The following is a 19,947-nucleotide window of genomic DNA, read 5'->3' on the forward strand; positions in this document are numbered from 1 at the left end:
GCCAGGTGTGGCGGCGGAGCGCCACCGTGGTTGACATCGCCCTACCCAGCGAGTCAGTAGTGTCTAGTCTACATCGAAAAGCATGTCGTGCTGCATCCCCGTATCCAACAGAGAGTGGGAATAACGGTCCAAGAGGCAAGCGGTGTTCAAGGACCGCAGTCCCAAACTAAGGGAAGAGAACAGCTTCTTACAGAACTGCTCTAGCCTCTTGGATTCCCGATCCGGGGGAGCGGACGGGAAGGAGGATTGGGAAGTAGAGGCCTGGATAACCAGGCTCTCTGGCGTGGAGTGTTGGGACAGAAAACTGGGGTCGCCCGGAGCAGGGCGGTGGCGCTTGGCCACGTTCCGATCCACAGGAGGTACTGTGGAGGGCTTGGACCAGGTGCCCTTCAGAACGTCCACTAGTGCCTCATTGAACTGCAGCAGAGGCTCCGAGGAGCTTGCTGACGGTTGAAGCACTTCAGTGAGGAGGTTAGTCCTCACGGCCACAGCCGGCAGCTCCAGCCCAAGGGCTTCGGCCGCCTTGCGCAGCACCACTGAAAATGCAGCACCTTCCTCTGAAGCCACAGTCGGAGGAGAGATGAAACCAGTGTCTGGGGAGGTGTCCAGACCACTGGCATCCCCCAGCTCATCTGCCCAGTCCTGAGATAAGTTGGCCTGCATGGCCAGAGGGTCCTCAGACCCCTCCCAGTCGCCCCCGTCATCCGATTCCTGATAAACAGGGGGAATAATCGGAGCCGGACGGTAGATGAAATTGTCATCCATCGGCGTAGGCTGCAGCGCCGGACGGCGCCGGGCCCGGTCCGGGGCATGGCGTTGTCCGGAGACGGCGCCGGCGGAGGAGGCGTCGTGAGGTCGACCGGCACCGACTGAGATCCAGGCCTGGATCCCACAGGGACCTGCGGCGTCGGGACCAAAGTCGACGACGGCGCCGGGGCCGGAGCCGCCGGCTTGCTAGGTCGCCCAGTCGAGCCCACGAGGCCCAAAGGCGCGCCGGCAGGCGTCGACAGCGGAGCCAGGCACCTCATGGCCGAGAGGAAGGCACTGATCTCCGCCGGAGTCGCGTCAGTCTCAGGGACCGGTGGGTATGGGGACGGACGCGGCTCCGACGGAGCCGCGGGGGTGGTACCACCTGGACCCTCGACCGAGTCGCGCGACCGGCGAGGGGAGTCCGAAGAGCGGTGTCGCCTCTTAGACTTCTTAGCATGCTTCGACTTACCCGAAGACTTCGATCCCGACGAGCGGTGGTGGTGGCTGCGACTCCGCGACTCCGCGACCGGTCCTTCGACCTCCTCCTGGACCAGGACCGTGAACGGCACGGAGCAGAGTGTCGGAGCTCGAGAAGCTTACGGGACCGCTCTCGCCTAGCCTTCGAGGTCAAGGCCTGGCAGTCGAGGCACGACTCCACATCGTGGTCGGCCCCCAGGCAGTAAAGGCACCGGCGGTGGTGGTCCGTCATCGACATCAGTCGATGACAGGAGTCACAGGCTTTAAAACCAGGCATCCTACCGGCACCAGTTCGAATCGAGAAGACAAAAGAGTCCAAAAAGTTTTAGTCAAAAAGTGACTAAAGGGGTAAGCTCTTCCCGGATCGGCGCTGTCTAGCGCGGAAAAAAGAACTGACGTCAGCACCCGAGGGCGGCGTCTAAGTACTCCAACTACGTCATTCCGGCGCACGACGACGACGGACGCGGAGCCGCAGACGACGCCTAGCGACGCGCAAGGGGTATTGCTGACGAAAAATCTTGCCGGATCCAGCCTGACGCCTGGGGATATTCTAAGGTGAGGAATCTAACTAACGTGTTTCTTTCAGATATAGCTCGTATTGCTGCTACCCAGCAGGACAGCTCTGCACTAGTTCACTCACCTGCCAAATGTACACTTTCTTGTCAATATTTAAAAAAAGAGAAATGTCATTATTATCCAAAGTCATAGAAGATGAGAATGCAAGACTTTCCCTCAAGCTAACAGTTGGAACAACCACAAATGATTGCCCCAAAGTGATATTCACTTTAGGATGCATGCTCCAATTAATAAGTTTCAGGTGCATAAGCTTATGTCACCCCAAATCACAGCGTTAATGTCTTCAACCTGGACCGGAGTACCAACCTATGTAAGGCACAGAGGTATCTTAGATTAGACTAGTAGAATTATCCCATAAAGGCACCACTTACTCAGGTACCTTAAGGTTACCAAGACACGGTAATGCAGTTTCAAGTAACTTTAGTCTGTAGGGCACCTTTGAAAATGTTCCACCTTTAGTTGTGTGAAAGGCCTCAAGGTGCCCTCATTGTTGCCAGTGACACCCAGTTAGGTGCCTGCTGGACCCTTCCTAATATCCATTAGACAATGTTCAAAAAGGATGTCTCAATGCTGGAGGACCTGTGAAATGAGTCACTTGCATATAGCAAGGAATGTTTTCACTTCCTAGTTATGCACTGCTAAGCCTTATGCAATGTGTCAAAAGTAAAAATGGAAGACTTCTTCTAAACAGCATGCAGACAGGCCATGGGTGCTCAGCCCCAGTGCTATGTGACTACAATAGATCTGGGTCAGCAGTGTCCTTGGACAGATTTACTGGAATCAGTGATAACAACACAGAAGAAGAAAGGTGGAGTTGGGTCCTTGTTGCATTGTATGCCGAAATCAAGAACTAAAAAGCTGTGAAGTGATGCCTATTCTTCGGAAAGTGGAAGTAAAGGACGGCTATGACAGTTTGGCAGTGCGTAAATGTGCTGTGAAAGGTGTGTGCATATTCCTTGCTACCAAGTCTTTAATTTTTGTGTTAACATTTTGAAGCAGAGTCTTGTCTTGCTGATTGAAAGATGCATGCATGTGTGTGTATGTGTTAGTGTTTGTGGAGAGTGAGCCTAACTCAAGAGCAACGGACAGAACATGTCCCTAGCAAGCTATGAGTTAACGTCAAGGGTAGACTGTTGGTTTAGATGTAAAGCCCCTTGAAAAGGTGAGTCTTTCAGCCTTTGCCGAACTGTATGTCAGTCGGTGCTCTTCTGATGTTGACAAAGATGGAACATGAATGGAGATGGCTTGCATTCTTGTTATTTCTTTCTTGCAGCGTTTGGTCTCCAGTCTGACAATATCCAGTCTGACAATATCCAGGCTCCTGGTTCTGCCCCCCAATATCCTGGTACTGCCCCCCAGAGGCAGCCAGTTTCTTTGTCAAGTAAGCTTGAATCTTGTTTGAGGACTTTATATATGTGATGAAGCTAGCCTTGAAAATGAACCTGTGTGAAAGGGGGAGACAGTGTAGGTCTTTTAACAGGGAGGTGATGCACTTGAATTTCTTTGAGTCATCCATTAACACGGCCACTGCACGTAGGATATCTTTTAGGGTTGCTAGAGTGGTATCAGGAAGAATGCTGAGCAAAGTGTTTTGCCTTGTCGAGGCTGCCCAGATGGGAGAGGAATAACAATTGTACAGACGTCCGGAGTGCCTGATTCACTTTTTACAAGGATAGTTGGGACCAAGCTGTCTTGGTCATTTTGAACATATGTTGCTTGAATGAGAGGTCTGTGTCAAGGGTGAACCCCAGAGATTTTGCATGGTCAGTTGAGGTACATCAGTAGGTCTGATATGTTTAAGTTGGAGAGTCAGGCCTGAATCTGGGGCAGTCTGGTGATGTTGGCTAACAGGAGAAATTCAGTCTTTGTGGGGTTTACCTCCAGGGAGTTAGTTGACATCCTAAATTGGACGAATTCAAGGCAGAAATTGAGCATCGATAAGTTGTTGGATATGGGTTTTTTAAAGTGAGTGTCATCTGCACATTGATTGATCTTGATGCTGCTTTCAGTAAGAATTTATTTTTTCATGTAGAGAATAAAGAGGACAGAGCCCTGGGGTATTCCACAGGAGACTCTCAATGTTTCTGAAATAAATTGTAAGCTATTTGTATGAGCAGAGGTACCAGTTTGTGATGTAGGATGTGTACTATTTCAAGATAGTGCCTGAAAATTCCATGCATGTTTTTAGGGTGTTTATCAAAGCTGGATGGTTAGCTGGATGGTTGACTATGTCAAAGGCTATAGAGAAGTCAAGCGTGACCAGGAGACCTGGGTTGTTGCTGTAGAAGAGGAGGATGATATTGACAATTAATTGGAGTGCAACTGTCTCAGTGTTGCAGATTTCACTGAAACCTGGCTGGTTGTTTTATAGAAGAGCATTCTTGCTGATGAAAGCCTGTAGCTAGGAGGTGTTTGCTTTCTCAATGACTTTCTCTATGAATGGATATCAGGGAATAGGGTGCAAGTTGGTGAAGTCAGCTGGGTCCAGGGATGGCTTCTGACAATGTTCTTTGACTTAGTGAGGCGCCAACAATGTGGAGGGCCTCTCTTTGGAGCAATTTAATAATAGAAAGAAGGAAGGGAGTTCATAAGTTGCTGCCTTGGGACACCCAAGGATCCTGGAGGGCACCATACACGAGTCTGGACTGAAGGAGATCTATTTGCTGGAGAGACGATGGGGATACCTGGAAGTGAGATGGCCTTGGAAGTGTAAACAATGAGCTTGATGGCTTTACAAATGTTGAATTAAGTAGGGCCCTAGGAGAGGATTGATGAAGTGTCCTTACAGTCTTGAGGAGAGCTTTGTTTTTTTGGCTGCTTCTCTGATGGTGGTCTTGTAGTAAGAGGTTTTAGCATAAGGAGGGATAGGCGATTAGAGTGGACTGTTGATGCCATCTGAGAGTTTAATACATTTCTTCCTCTGTTTTCAAATGATAGGTTTATTTTAATTAAGCTCTTAAATGACCGGGCTGCTGAGGGTTCTGGCGTGGTGGACCAGGTTTTCAGTGCAGCATAGTCCTCAACAAGAGTTCTCATAGTGGTGTTGTAAATGTCGAGAACGGATTTCTGTAGTGGCCTGGAAGTGTTCTGGCTGGTTCAGTTATTATTGTATTTTTTTCCAAACTGATGTAATTGATGGCATGAAAGAAGGGACAGGACATGCATTACCAGAATATTTAATATCAAACCATAGTCAGTATTACCAAACTTAAGACCTAACACATTCCAAACAGTCTGGATTGTTTAAGGGTGAATGGCCTCACTAGTGGCTTGGAGATGCATATGTGTCAATGTAAAAGAAATTGCATACTGTCAAACACCCAAATATTATCTTAGAATGTGCATAACTGATGTTTTTCATTTGCCAGGCCAGTATTACAGCTAGAAGAGCACTCAAACTCACCAGGAAGTTTTGTCATTCCATCATGTTTACAGTTTCGATCCACAATCCAGTCCCAGAGAGAGAGTTCACATAATTTCATCTGTATGTGAAGCATCAAATGATACTGTATCTTAACAAAAAATAAACACCAATTGTTAGAAGGCAGAGTATATGGATTGGTGGCTTATGACAAAGATCAAAATTACCATTTAAAACACCAAAAATGTACAGCAGCACAATTCTTTTACAAAAGCAGATAAATTGTGAGCAGATTTTCAACTGACATCTGACAACTACTTAGCACCCACAACATCGACTCACCACAACAAAAGGGACACTAAGACAAAATTCCACTCCTACGCATACCAGTACATTGAATAAAGTTAAGTGTGTTGTAATCTCTCTTTTCTCCTCCTGGTTCTCTCCCCTGTGGTGTTCCTCCCTGTTCCTCCCCTAGTGGTAGCTTCCCCTTCTCCCCCGCCCCCTCCTCCCTCTTGGAACGTTCCGCCAGAGTTCACATTGGAATGTTGACAAGCTGTCAGTTGCGGAGAGTGGATGACAGAATAAAGACGCTTGAACTTACCTGCATAAGTCTTTTCTTCATTATAACACTGGCGACGATTTGGCGAAGGGGGCCACTTCTGTCATCTCCCCTTTCAGTGCTCTCTCCTTTCTGAACGGAGTGCGTGTTCCTGTTTACAAGACCTCATCAGCGGTCACTTGGCGTTTACATCTATGTCTGGAACATCCAGCCGGGTCTTAAAATGAGAAGAGGCGCTCTGAGGTACACAGCCGTATTCCCTGAGTGTGCGAGACGTCAGGTCAGGAAGAGCCATTGAAGAGAAGAGTGGTTCGAGTGGCAGTCAGTGTGGTTCTGGAGAGGAGGCTTCAGGGTGTCTTAGGCGTCATTCGTGGAGAGTGCCATTTGTACCGTGCAGTCGCCGGCTTCAGGGAGCTGTTTTGGGAGCTGCACTGGTTCGTGCTTCTGTCAACTGCAGCGACTAAGGCATCTTGCAGGGTGCTGTCCAAGTGACTGAGCGTATTGGTGCGAGAGCTGTGTGGCACTATCCGTGTCGTCAGCCTGCTTGTGTGGCAATCCCTGTTCCCCTCAGAGATTGGGAAGCGGAGGGGTCAGGATTCCTGTCAACATTTGCGTATCCTGCCGTTCCAGTGCCGGATTGAAGAGGGTCATTGCGAGGCTATGCAACGAGTTTCTGAGTGTCACTCGTGGAGCCTTCGCGAGTGAGATCCGCTGGGCCCCCCCCCCTCTCTGAAGGGAAGCGGAGGGGTGTAGTATTCCTCTCATAGGCTGCGCTCTACCGCCTGAGGGCTAGCGGTGTTCCTCCCCTGCAACTCCTTCCGGCGCATCAGCCACCAGAGGGCCCTGTGAGAACGAGATCTTCAGCAGCGATTCCGGTCCTTAATGAGCTTCCTACGTTTACAGAGCTCCGGCGCCCCAACCACGTGAGGGCCGTGCAGGTAGTTCGTCATAAGGCTAAATTCAGCATCGGAGTGGTGTCCAGAGAGGGAAAAAAAGAAATTGGGCTAAGGTACGCGCCGGATACTTGTCCAGATGTCAAAGTGTGCAGGGTGAGGCGCTGTCCACGCACTCCATCCAGCATAGAAAGCGGCGGTGATCTGCCAAGTAAGACTAGGTGGGGGGAACGTAAAGTTGGGCCACTGGAAGCAGTCAGACTATCCTCCATTCATGCAAGTGGCATTACGAGGTTTGCGGCAGCCCTAAGTAAAATGGTATATTTGGGGGACGTTCTTTGCCACATTAACGTAATCTAGCCATTTCTGATACTTTGGTGGTTCCTGCTTATTTACTCTCGGCGTTGTCTCTGAAGAGTAATTCTCCGGCCAGTTTCTTTTCTCCAGAGTGTGATATCTCTCAGTTAAGGGAGGACTCCTAATTTGTGCACACGTTTTCTCACGTCGTTGTCCTCCTTGGTCTAAGCACTGTGTGTGCACCACTGCATGGTGACACGCACATCTACCACACCTGCATCAACTGATCCTTGGATATTCATGCTTGTTTTTCACCAGTGTCAAAAAGTGTTTATTACCAGGTTGGTGGTGAGCCTCTGAGGGTGTGGGGACGTATGGAATAATGTGTGAATAACTAAGTTTCTTACATGTTCAAATGATTTGAGTATATACAGAGTATGAGCTTGTTGAGTACGTCCTACAAGCTACATTTTCCTGCATTCTTCAGGGTAGAGTGTAATTAGAGTGTATTAGGGTACCTACTCTGACCGTGCTGTGCTTGCCCAGATTTCACTTCACTTAGTTGCTGACTACGCATAGAGAGCTATTCAATTTTCACCCTCCCTGTTCTGGTGTTGTTCTCTGCTTATCCGCCGTGTTATATCTAAGTTCTGGTGCCTCCTTCCCTCCAGTTGATTATCCGGTTCAGCCTGCCTGGATAGCCTACTCCTCCCAGTATGGCGGGACAAGCTATGAGCCAACCTCCTCCGTTCCTCAATGAAATCGGGGAGCCAGAAATTCACTAGAAGGATTGGAGAAATGTATTCGACTCATACCTCATTGCCATAGGCGGTGAACGGTATTCACTGGTTCGCAAACAACATATATTGTTGCATAACCTAGGCGTACAGGGTAGGAAGATTTATGACACTTTACCGGAACCAGATCTAGAAGAGGACGAAGATGAGACGGATGAGTTTAAAGTCACTCTGTTAAAGTTAGTAACACATTTTGGTGATAGAGTAAACGTAGTTTTGGAGCGACATAAGTTTTTTAGCCGCATCCAAGGTAAGCAGGAATCAGTCATCAATTATATTGCAGCACTTAGAGGTTTGACTCAACTGTGTAACTTTGGTGAGCTCACTGATTCACTCATCAGGGACCAAATTGTTAGGTGCACAAACAATAGTCGTATCCAAGAAAAGCTCCTGGCAAAAAACCCCACTTTAAAAGAAGCAGTTCGTATAGCAGTCTCTGTGGAACACACTGCTAAGTGTATCAAAGAGATGAAGACTCCCAATGACATGGTTGCCAATGTTCGCAATAGCAGTGATGCACAGGCAAATTCACTTGATAATGAAGTATTCAAAGTTAGACCTGGAGATGTCAAAGATAATCATTCTGTAAGTGAAAAGGGGAGATTGAAATATGGCAGCAGTAATCACCTTGCAAATGATGTACGGTGTACTGCCCGGAATGTCACGTGTGTAAAATGTAACAAGAGGGGGCACCTGGGTAGAGTGTGCAACAACAGGGAAAACCTTCAAGTGAAAGTAGTACACAGTGGAGTGGAGTGGACGTTGTTCCCAAGTATGTTTTCCAAGTAAAAGCTAGGGACTGTCAAGTTTCCACGAGTTATCAAGAGCATTTCAGTGACTATAGGCCTATGGAACATCCTAACTGTACCATCTTTGTGAATGATAAGCCTATAGATGTGTTGGCCGATTCGTGTGCTCCGGTTACCATATTCAATATAAATGTCATAAATGACATTTTTGATACTTCGTGCCTCAAAATGATGGCACCTGACATTTCAGCAGTAGGGTACGCTGATGAGAATATTCCTTTAATAGGGATGATGAGTGTGTATATTAAATTCAAAGGAAGAGCGACAAGGGGCAAAGTATACATGGTAAGCAAAGGGTCTAATCTGTTGGGTTGGCAGCATCAAAGAGAGCTGGGTATTGTACTCGACCCGAATAGTGAAGATCAAGTTCTGGTAGCTGAGGAGGTGGGTGGAACCATCAGGGACATATGCAATTCCTCTGAGAGTTTCACCAGAATAGGCCAAAGAGTAGATAGCATGGCTTGCGACGTACCGCCCATGGGAGTGTATAACATTTCTAAACAAAGTGCCAAAACCACTGTAGAAGGAGGTGTACCAGAGTTGGGTCATGATGTAACGGGAACGGATGTTGTTAAAAGGTTGTCTGCAGAGAATAGGTGTAATCTGCCTAACAATTCCTCAGTAGTTCCAAAAACTCCATGGACTAAGTTGGCACTGGAGATAATCGGTCCCATGGGACAATCAGGAGTCATAAAGAGATTTTTGATTGTTCTCATGGATTTCACATCGCACTGGATTAAATACAAGTGTGTCTCACGGGTATCGACCAAAGTCCTTATCGATTTTTTAAGAGACTCATTCGCTTGCGAAGGTGTGCCAGCTTGCATAGTCACCAACAACGAGATCAAATTCTCATCCCATGAAATGAAGTAATTCCTTGGTGAGTTTGGCATCAAGCATGAGGAATCTACTGGATATGCCCAAGATGACAATGAACCCATTTGGTTGTCAATGCGTTGGATCAAAAGTCTCACTCATCAAGCTTGTACCAACAATATGGATGTAGACAAGGTGTTAAGAGAAAGCATGTGGGCATATCACACCTCTTCTGTTTTGAGAACGGGGGTTACCCCTTTTGTTTCCATCAGGGGAAGAGATCCGATTGCCAACTATATAACTTCATGAGTTGTCCTTCAAGTAAATGTTTCAATTTGTATCCGGGGTTTGCTTTTCTTCCTTTTATTGCGGGAACCCCTACCTCCTGGACCCAGGGGTTCTCACTCTTTGAGATGTTAAGCTTATGTACTCTCAGGTTTCCCTTACGCCCTCCTCTTCCTTCTCTCATAGCTTTTCCCCGGTTTTTCCCTTTCCCTCCGTAGGGAGATGTGTTGTAATCTCTCTTTTCTCCTCCTGGTTCTCTCTCCTGTGGTGTTCCTCCCTGTTCCTTCCCTAGTGGTAGCTCCCCCTTCTCCCCCGCCCCCTCCTCCCTCTTGGAACGTTCCGCCAGAGTTCACATTGATACGTTGACAAGCTGTCAGTTGCGGAGAGTGGATGACAGAATAAAGACGCTTGAACTTACCTGCATAAGTCTTTTCTTCATTATAACAGTTAAGTACAAAGTAAAGTGTAAGGGTCAGGATTAGGGTAACTGACAAGGTTAGGTGTACAGTTAGTAAGGGGTAGGGTTGGTTTTAGGGATAGGTATAGGTGTAGGATAATGTGCGGATAAAGTTTAGGTTTAGGCAGTGTTTAATTTGAGCCAGTGGTTACTGGTGCTCAGCACCGGCACTTATTACGGCCTGCTACATGGAATCACTGTTTGTGTAATTTAGATATGAGCAAAACAAAAGTTGTTTATTAAGTCAATGTTAATTAAAACCATTCTTTTTTTTTTTTTTTTTTTTATTATTGATTCAGCGAGGAAGCAATACATAATAAAATAATAAAATAAAATATAAAAAAAAGAATAAAAAATATACAAATATTTCTCCTGTAAACAACAGAGACAAAGCAGGGTAATACATACATAAAACCATATAGCCAAATTATAACCATCATTATTGTATCCATTTTCTCATTGGCTCCCATATCTGAGCCCCTAACTTTTTCTTTGAAAGACCTTTTAATTTATACAGGGCTGATTCAATATTAAAAATTGAGATTATCTTAGCCCTCCAACCACAAAAGGATGGGGGGTCCGGATCCAGCCACTGCGACGTTATACATAGCCTCAAAACCGACATAGACATAAACTTAAAGCCTCTATGAGGCACCAGTAATCCAATCGGGTCTGAGGTAGATTCAAATTCAACTCCAAACAATACCAGACTCGCTGTAATAGTTATCTGTACCCCCAGATATTGACTCATAAACTCCTCTATCTCTAATAACAGAGGCTGAAGGGCCGGGCAGGAAAAAAACATATGAATTGAATCTGCAGCATGGAGATCACATCTTGCACATTTATCACCCCTCCCACACTTCCATTTCGATATCTTGGCAGGGGTATAATACAAATTAAACAGAGCCATATATGACTGGCTCTTAAGACCACCAGACAGCAAAATAGAACCAGCAATTTGGGTGACCAACTTTAGGTCTAAATTACTAACTGATAGTTTCTCCTTCCATATTGCTTCCTGCCTAGCCATATCATCCCGTTGCATACCCATAAGCTCCGTATAAATCTGACGTATTTTGGAATTCTGTTGCATTAACTCCAAAATACAAATCTGTCGAATCTGACATCTACCCCCCGTAATTGCACCCTGAAGAAAACTTCTCAGCTGCAAATATTTAAAAAAATCAGCATTTCTAACATTAAACCTGCCCTGTAAAGCTGCAAACGAACTCATCTCTCCCTGCACTAACAGATCCCCAATTCTTTTAACACCATAACGGGCCCACCTCCGCATGACCGCGTCATGAAATATCCCAGGTAAAATACCCATAGCATCTAATGGTGTTTCCCGTAAGATACTCGGAATATGCAGCTGCTTACGTAACCCCTTCCAGACTAAATAAGCTGCCTGAATTATTTTAAACCTAGTTTTTTTGTAATAGCTTGGCTCCAAAATTTTCAACAATAAGCCTTGTGCTGAATCACCAAGACACCATTCATATATTGAAGGAGAAAAAGCAACATCCAGGACTGCTATCGGGCCACATACCAACACACCCATAAATTGAAGTAATGTTGCGCAATAATACAAATAAAAATTTGGGAGAGCCAAACCTCCTCGTTCCGTTGGGAGATAGAGGAATTTCATTGCTCTTCTTGATCGATGGTATCCCCATAAAAAACGTGTGCACATTCGTTCTATTTTAGTAAACAGCAATCTGGAAAAAAGGATTGGAATAGCCCGGAAGAGGTAGAGAAATTTTGTGAAAATAGACATTTTTAGGACATTACCTCTTCCATACAATGACAAATGGAGCCGGTCTAACCGTTCCAGCGTTTTACTAACGGACGCGATCAACGGCTCCACATTTCTTTCTGGGATAGTTTGAATTTGAGGTGAGATAATTATACCTAAATAGCTAGCCTCCGTGACTACCTCCATCCCAGATACTAGTCCAACTTCTGTATGTAGCACCTGGGTTTTCCCCAGATTTAACTTGTAACCAGACACTGCCCCAAACATTTTTGTGTCAATTCTTTGCAGTGCCTTATTCATATCACTGGACAAAACAGCCAGATGATCAGCATATGCCAGGACCTTAACAGAGTACGAATGCGCTGTTACTGGTCTAATTTCGGGGTCCGCCTCCAGACTAGATATGAGAGGGTCAATAAACAAAGCAAATAGAAGTGGAGAACAGGGACAACCCTGTCGGGTGCCTCTGTTTATCGAAAACCTCTGTGACTCCTCTCCAATCAGCCGTATTGTTGCCCCTGGAGCCCGATACATTGAGCATATCGCCCGTATAAAACCATCCGGAAACGATTTCCACCTCATCACTGCCCAAAGAAACTCCCAAGACACCCTATCAAACGCTTTTTCAGCATCCAAAAGGGCAACGCCAACAGGTAGACTCATTGCCTGTGCCCAATCAAATACAGAAATAACCCGTCTAACATGGTCCGTGGTCCCCCTCCCTGCAATAAATCCATGCTGACGTAATGAAACTAATGGAGGGATGACTACCCCCAGTCTTTTAGCTAGGCATTTTGAATAAATTTTATTATCCGCGTTAATTAAAGATATTGGTGGGTACGAGGATAGATCGAGAGGGTCCTTTCCCTTTTTTTGAAAAACCACAATTACTGTCTGAGACCAGGATGCTGGAGGTACCCCTTCAAACGCCCCTTGAAACACTAGCATCATTATCTCCTCTAAAGGCTCTCTAAACTTAACATAAAACTCCAAAGGAATCATATCTGGTCCCATCGCCTTCCCTGGAGATAGTGAAAGCATTGCTGTTTTTATCTCCTCCCACGAAAGGGAGTCTGACAACCAATCCTTATCCATATCATCTAAACCTACACAGGCCATTTTTTGGAGATAGCTCTCCGGGGTCAAGACTGGTTCAGCCATATATAATGTTTCGTAGTATTTTTTAAAGGCATCCTGAACCAGAAATGTTGTCTCTACAAGTTTTCCATCCATATCTTTAATTTTAACTATCCTAGAACAGGCCTCTCTTTGACGTAGTCTATTAGCGAGAACTCTCCCAACCCTCTCTCCATATTCATAACACTGATTCCTATGTACCTGATAGTTTGCTGCCGCCGCATCCGCAAATTCCTGATATATTTTCGCCCGAGTAGCTGCAACTTCCGCCTGTACCTCCTTAATCCTGCCCCCAACTTTTATTTCTTGAACCAATCTCTGCTCCACCTGGGATAGAACCACCAAGACCTTTAAAAACTCCAAACGATCATTTTTACGTTTCCTTGCTGCAAACCTAAGTGTATCCCCTCTCACCCCCGCCTTCAGTGTATCCCAGACAACATCAGCCCTTGCAGAACCTATATTCATCTGAAGAAATTCAAGAATCCATTTCTTCATCCAGCTACAATAATCTTCATTAAGAAGAAGCCTTCTGTCAAATGTCCATTTCCTTGTCGTAGGCATTAGGCCAGTACACTCAAATTCTAATATCACCGGGTTATGATCCGATATTATTTTAGGTAAAATCCTTATAGATGACTTTGATAAAATAATATCAGAAACCAAAAAATAATCCAATCGTGCCATCTTTCGGTGCGGAGCAGAAAAAAATGTATACCCATCTTGGCCAGGATTAAGCTCAACCCAGGCATCATAAAGCCCTTGATCATAAACAAACGCCTGCAGACCTCTAAACCCTCTCGGCTTCCTTCCCATATAAATTTCGGGTGATCTCAAATTAAAACCAGACGGGAGGTGAATATTTAAGTCGCCACATACTATCATAGGCTGTGGATACAGTGAAAGTTCTGAACTAATCTCCTGGAAAATCTCAGGGGCATCCAAATTTGGCCCATATATTGAACAAAGTGTAATAACTTGGTGAGATATAGCCACCTCGATCATAACCCATCGTCCCAGCCTATCTACCTTTTGCTTCCTTACCTCCATCAACCCTTTCTTAGCCAATATTGCCACTCCCTTTATATTAACAGATTGGGATGTACAAGCTACTAGATCAAGCCCAAGCGTGCCCAGCCAAGCCCTATTGGACCACGCTATATGAGTTTCCTGTAGAAATAACAAATCCCAGGAACAGGAACCTATAATCCTGGCCAACACCCGTCTTTTCCTAAAATTGTTCAGCCCACAGATATTTAGAGTACAACATATTAATTTCCTCATCTAGAATCCTTAACATTCCCAAATTATATCTCCAAAGCCATTTTTATATACTACTTTCGTAAGCTGCATAATTCTTATAAAAAAAATGAATATATCACAATACAATTGCTGTGGTCCGGCAACTAAATCCTGCCTGTTCTGTATGCCTCCTTTCTTGCCATCGACCAAATTAACCTTAAACATAGAATCTTTCCTCCTCGCAGAATCTTTTACACCCCTTTCCACCACCAACCCCCCCCCCTGATCCTAACCCTCCCAGCAACCCTAAACCCCTCCCTCCCCTTCCTCCCCTTACCCTCCTCATGAGGCATCGGGAAAACCTATTCCCTAATGATGATAAGCTTGATGCCCAGCTTCCTCCTCTGCTTACCACTGCAATCAGCATATCGAAAAAAAAACAAATAAAAACCAGATTTTGAGATATGCTGAAATATGTTGACCCCCCAAAAAAAACAGAAAACCAGTAGAGGCACACTAAAGTCAATTAATGTCCATGTATCGGCCTACTCATACATTATTGGTTCAAAATGAAACAAAATGCAGCCAGTATCAGAAAAAAAAGATACTTAAATAGACTGAAGATACTCTTTCGCCTTGACTTCAGATGTGAAAAACTGACTGTGGCCACCCCTGACCACCTTCAGTTTAGCCGGATTTTGCAGAAACACCTGACAGCCTTTGGACTGAAACAACGGGATAAGCTGTCTAAGCCTCCAACGAAGTTCTACGGTAGGCTGGCAAAAATCTGTCCGAACAAAGAATTCACACCCTTTAGCCTTTCTCCGTTTATTCGGTCGTGCCAGATCGTACAGTTCTTCTCTCGCACGAAAGTTATTCAAGGAAATCAAGATAGCCCTAGGGTAGTCTATGTTTTGTACTTTCTTCTGCACAAAAGGGAATCTATGAGCCCTTTGAACTTCCTTCCGCCACTCCCAATGTCCAAGGTCCGGAAAGGCTTCTGTTAGCAGTTCAATCACAAATTCCAACGGATCCAATCCCTCTTTCTTCTCCGGCACACCTAATATTCTCAGGTTATTGCGTCTAAGTCTATTTTCAAAATCAATAAGTTTCAATTGGACATCACCCCTATCTTTTTTAAAGGATTCCACTATTTTCTTTTGAGCCCCTAGCTCGTCCTCCACCGTAGAGATCCTAGTCTCCGCCTCGTTCATCCTTATGCCCATATCTGAACAAGATCTGGCAACTCTTCTCACAGCATTCTGTAAGCGCTTACAGGCATTCTGGGTACGGGTTAGACCAGCCTGAGTCTCTGCCCTGTGCGTCATTATAAGGTCATATATTGTTGCTAAGGTAATCTCTCCAGATGCCGATTTTCCTTCTGTTGTTGGAGCCGCTCCCTGAAAAGGGACTTCGCCCACTACGGCCGTCCCAGCAAAACCATTCTTATAGCGTTGGGGCCTGGAAAAGTCTGAACAGTCACACTTGTAGGAGTTTGATGGTTAGTAGTTGTGTTGTCACTATCATTGACAGTGCTGGCAGGGGCAATGGGTGGTGCAAACAGCAGTATCCTCCTGACGAGGGCTCTGGCACTTATTTATTTTTACAAAGTAAGCACTGGGTGTAGGCTTTTCATTTAGTCTTATGGCAAGAGATGTTTAGATAGTCAGAGTCAACGATGAGATCGGTTAAGGGGTAGGCGTAGGCTTATGGTAAGATTTTGGTTAGGCTTAGGGTCTGAGATGAGGTAAGTGTGTGTTTTCAAGTTAGGAAAAGGTTTAGAGTTACGCTAAAAGGTGGTTTTAAAAAGTGTCGGGGGCGTGTCCAAGATGGCAGCCGAGTAAGTAGGACTTCTTAGAGCTCTTCCGATCGAGAATTGCATGTGGTGGACGCTGCCATCTGCGGGGGCACTCGTTACTGAGACCTGCTCCCTATTGTCCCCTGCATACAGCTATCGCAATAAGGCCTTGGATGGCATGGGACAGCCAGAAGTAACACTAGATTAGGAGGTGGCAGCGCCGGACAAGGCAAGATGGAGGGCGACATGGATCATCAACGCTGACGGGGAGACGTTGAATGGTAGGTCCACTCATATTATTAGGCTTCAGAGTGATAAGTCTGTCTCCCCATCAGCGCTTCCCTTCCACAGCTGCCTGCCACAACTACAGGGGTCCTCCCTCTCGCGAGGGAGGTGAATATCCGCTTCAGCTTGCAGGTGCAGCCTTTCCCTGAGGCAGACATTGTGACTGAGGGCGCGGGGTGAGATGAGAGCCTGCTGACTGCGGACCTTCTGCCCCCCACCACCAATCAACGAAACAGCTCTATTGCCCACTGGCCTACACTTGGAGATATTGACTGCGTTGTATCAGCCTGAGGTTTTTGCCTCATCTGTGCCCTCGGTCGGCCCACCTGCAGCGCCCCTCACATACAGGCCTGCCCCTGCCTTGAGCTACCCTGCTGGCCTCCACCTGGAGCTGCGGATGCACGTGGGGAGGAGGGGGTGGGTTTGGTGCGGGACAAAGGTCTTCTAGGGACAGACCTTCTGCAGCCCACTAGATAGCGGGCTGACCCATCGCAGCACCGCCCCCCCGCCCCCGTCATCTGGGCAGTCATGGAATATTGAGTGGAGAGAGGGCCAGTACTACTACTGGGGCTTTGGAGAATAGAGGACGCAGCCCCCATACATAGAATTCCTGAACCAGCAGAGGCTACCTGCCATCAGATACTACTTTGTGGCGTGGGTGAAGTGAGACCAAATTAGAGATTTGCATCTAGGAGATCAGCTGAAGGACTACAGTATCTTGCTCTTTTATTACTTGTACTTACACAAGGCACTCTACACCCTTCTTGATTTTTGCACTGCGGTTACCCTGCTATCAATAAGCCCCCTTGGTCTCAGCTGAGCATTATCAGACCCAAGAACACCTCAGTCTAAAGGGGTATCCCCACCTCAACATGGTGGATCATTTTTTCTCAATCTCATAATCATTCAAAGCGCCCAAGTCGGATTCCAGTCGGGTAATGTTAGCTGGTTGAGAGACCCCCCACCCCATGGATTTTGCTCTCTAGGCCATCTTTCCAAGCTAAAAACCCAGTGGCGAACTATTGAACATAAAGAGACGGTCTTTCTTTCAGATTCCAAAACTCCCAAGAGAGGTCAAGGGTCGTTGGCTCTACCTTCACCACGACTCAATAGGTCTCCTCAACATGTTAAGAAAGATGTCTAATTGAAAGACCTCTTTACCAAGGCTCCGGAGAAGAAGACAGATTAGATTCAAGAGGCGACATGGACTGTGCCCTCTACTGATGGGCCACAGGCAAAAGACGCGCATACTGGCGAAGCCCCCGTTACGAGATATTTTTTGGAACACTTGTTTGGAATTCTCTGAGATGTTTCTGCGGCTCGAACAGAACATAGCCACAGAGATTAAGGACATCCGTCGTGATGTAGACGACCTTGGTCAGCGAGGTAATTCCTTGAAACAGACCCAAGATTCAAGAGAAGGAACTGGATGGCCACCACCATGAACTTTTGGAGCTCCGAGACAAGAATCAGGAGCTTTGTTATGAATTGGAGGACCCTGAAAACAGATCTAGCCACTCGAATATACACATTAAATGTGTTCCTCTACAAGCGATACCTGGTAAGCTCGAGGATTTTTGTCGTCCGCCTTTTGTTGACACATGGCGCCAGCACTTGCAGATCAAGAACTCATTCTTGACCACACACACCAAGCAGGCCGCTAGTACTCCTGGTAAGGCCCAGGACGTCCTCATGTGCCTTCACTATTACAGACAGAAAGAGATCATCATGACTGCAGTACGAGCGAAGGTGGCTATAGAATTTGAGTGTCTGTGGCTCTACCAAGACCTCTCTCCAATAACTTTACAACAACGAAAAGCTCTCTGGCCTTTAACAGAATTTTTTACGGGAGAAAAGCATCAGATATAAATAGGGAACATTTACATCACATGCCTTACATCGCATGCCTTTACAAGGCAGTCCTTACAAAGACCGCGTTGTTACAACGCAAACTATTACATCGCAAGTCGTTTCAACGACTTGCTGTAGGGGGCGCACTGGACTTAGGAATAGTATAATTTACTATTCCTACTCCAATTTGTGAAACAGCAGGGAAGGTGTTAGATTGTAAATCCAACACCAGTGTGCCCCATCAGCAAGTTGTTGAAACAACTTGTAATGTAATGGTTTGCGTTGTAACAACGCAAATTATAACGACCGCGTTGTAAGGGCATGTGATGTAAGGCATGATATGTTATGGCTATTTCCAGGGACAGGCTGGCGGCCTTACCCCTGCTACTAGACATTAGCTGACAGATGGAGGTCTGACAGACATATGGAGACATACCTATCCCACAACCATTTTCGGCAGCGCACCAAACGAATGCACGCATTGACTTTTTCCTTACTCCTCCACGTACCACTCAAGCAATGATAGCTGTTGACATCGGTGCAGCAGCCCTTTCAGATCACTCTCCTATTGTTCTTTGGTATGTTCCCCATCGCACCATCCAGACCCCACGGATTTGGTACCTTAACGTGAACCTTCTCACCTATGACCACATACTCACCAACAATTCATTGACCATTACCTCCTTAATAGCGATTAACGATACACCAGGTATCCCCGTCACAACTCAGTGGGAGACCCTGAAAGTGGTTATATGGGCCACTTTATTGCTATAGCCACTAATTTCAACAGAGACAGGCGTGACATAAGCCTCCATTTAAAAAATAAGGTCAAAGAAATGAAAGATTCCCACAAACAATCAGGCTCGCTGGTGATTCGTTGTCAGCTGATCGCAGCCAAGAAGCAGTTAAAATCACTGGACATGGGTAGAGCAGAATATGCACTATATCACAGAGTGAATGAACTTGTGGGACTTGATGGCTCTCCACAATTTCTGGACGAAAGAATTGCTCATGAATTTGAGAGATATCAATGCTACCCTTTACTTAGCTGAAGATGTTCTGACGGCTGATATTGACGCTAACCTGTCACCGGTCCCCCTATCTACCATCCCCAGGCCGCTGCCCTCTCCCTTGACAAGGACATCACCACTGCTGAGGTTCTCATACCCATACAACATTTGAAACCGGGTAAGGCGCCTGGGCAGGACGAATACATTGCTGAATTCCAGAAGGCGTATGGTGCGTTGTTGGCTCCCATACTAACGCACCTTTTTAACATCTTTAGTGCTAGTGGTACACTGTCGGATTCAATACAGTTTGCCACTATTACTATGAGTCCCAAGGCCGGTAAAGACCCTAAAAATGGGCCCCATACCATACCGAATCCTTTAGTATTAACGTCTCAGTGCCAAGCACTGGAGCACAAAAATCCAGTGGATTTGTAAGAAGAACCCTCACCCACCAACCTCTTTGGTGGCATGCTTCATCATTGGGTTGCCAGCTGGCCTGCCGAGTGCAACCCAGCTGTGCTTCAACGCCTGAGTTACAGTGGAGCGTTTTTTTTTGGATTTAGCAGCGTGGTGTGTGCACAAAAAGTGGTGAGGTTAAAACTTTCTCTAGGATGCCCAACCGAGAAATTATTTATTCATTGGGTCCTAGGACACGTTTAAAAACAAAGTGGGGATATAATGAAGATGAAAACATGGGTCTTCGCTATCCCCTAAATACTGGTCGACATGTTTCAGCCTCCACAATAGTAATAAGGCTTTCTTCAGGACCAAAGAACGTGAGTTGT

The 19,947-nt window shown here is 46.1% G+C and overlaps 1 protein-coding gene across 1 annotated transcript in view; it reads right to left on the reverse strand.

Annotated features, from left to right (window-relative positions):
* Nucleotides 1-19,947, reverse strand: part of EIF2AK1 (eukaryotic translation initiation factor 2 alpha kinase 1) — a 326,533-nt gene that overhangs the window by 116,674 nt on the left and 189,912 nt on the right. Inside the window, exon 10 of the mRNA XM_085629019.1 lies at nt 5,207-5,315. Coding sequence (XP_085485145.1) covers nt 5,207-5,315 — 109 coding nt within the window. The remainder of the gene's footprint in view (nt 1-5,206; nt 5,316-19,947) is intronic.

This window comes from Triturus cristatus, chromosome 10 (assembly GCF_964204655.1).
Source record: "Triturus cristatus chromosome 10, aTriCri1.1, whole genome shotgun sequence".
NCBI classification, from domain to species: domain Eukaryota; kingdom Metazoa; phylum Chordata; class Amphibia; order Caudata; family Salamandridae; genus Triturus; species Triturus cristatus.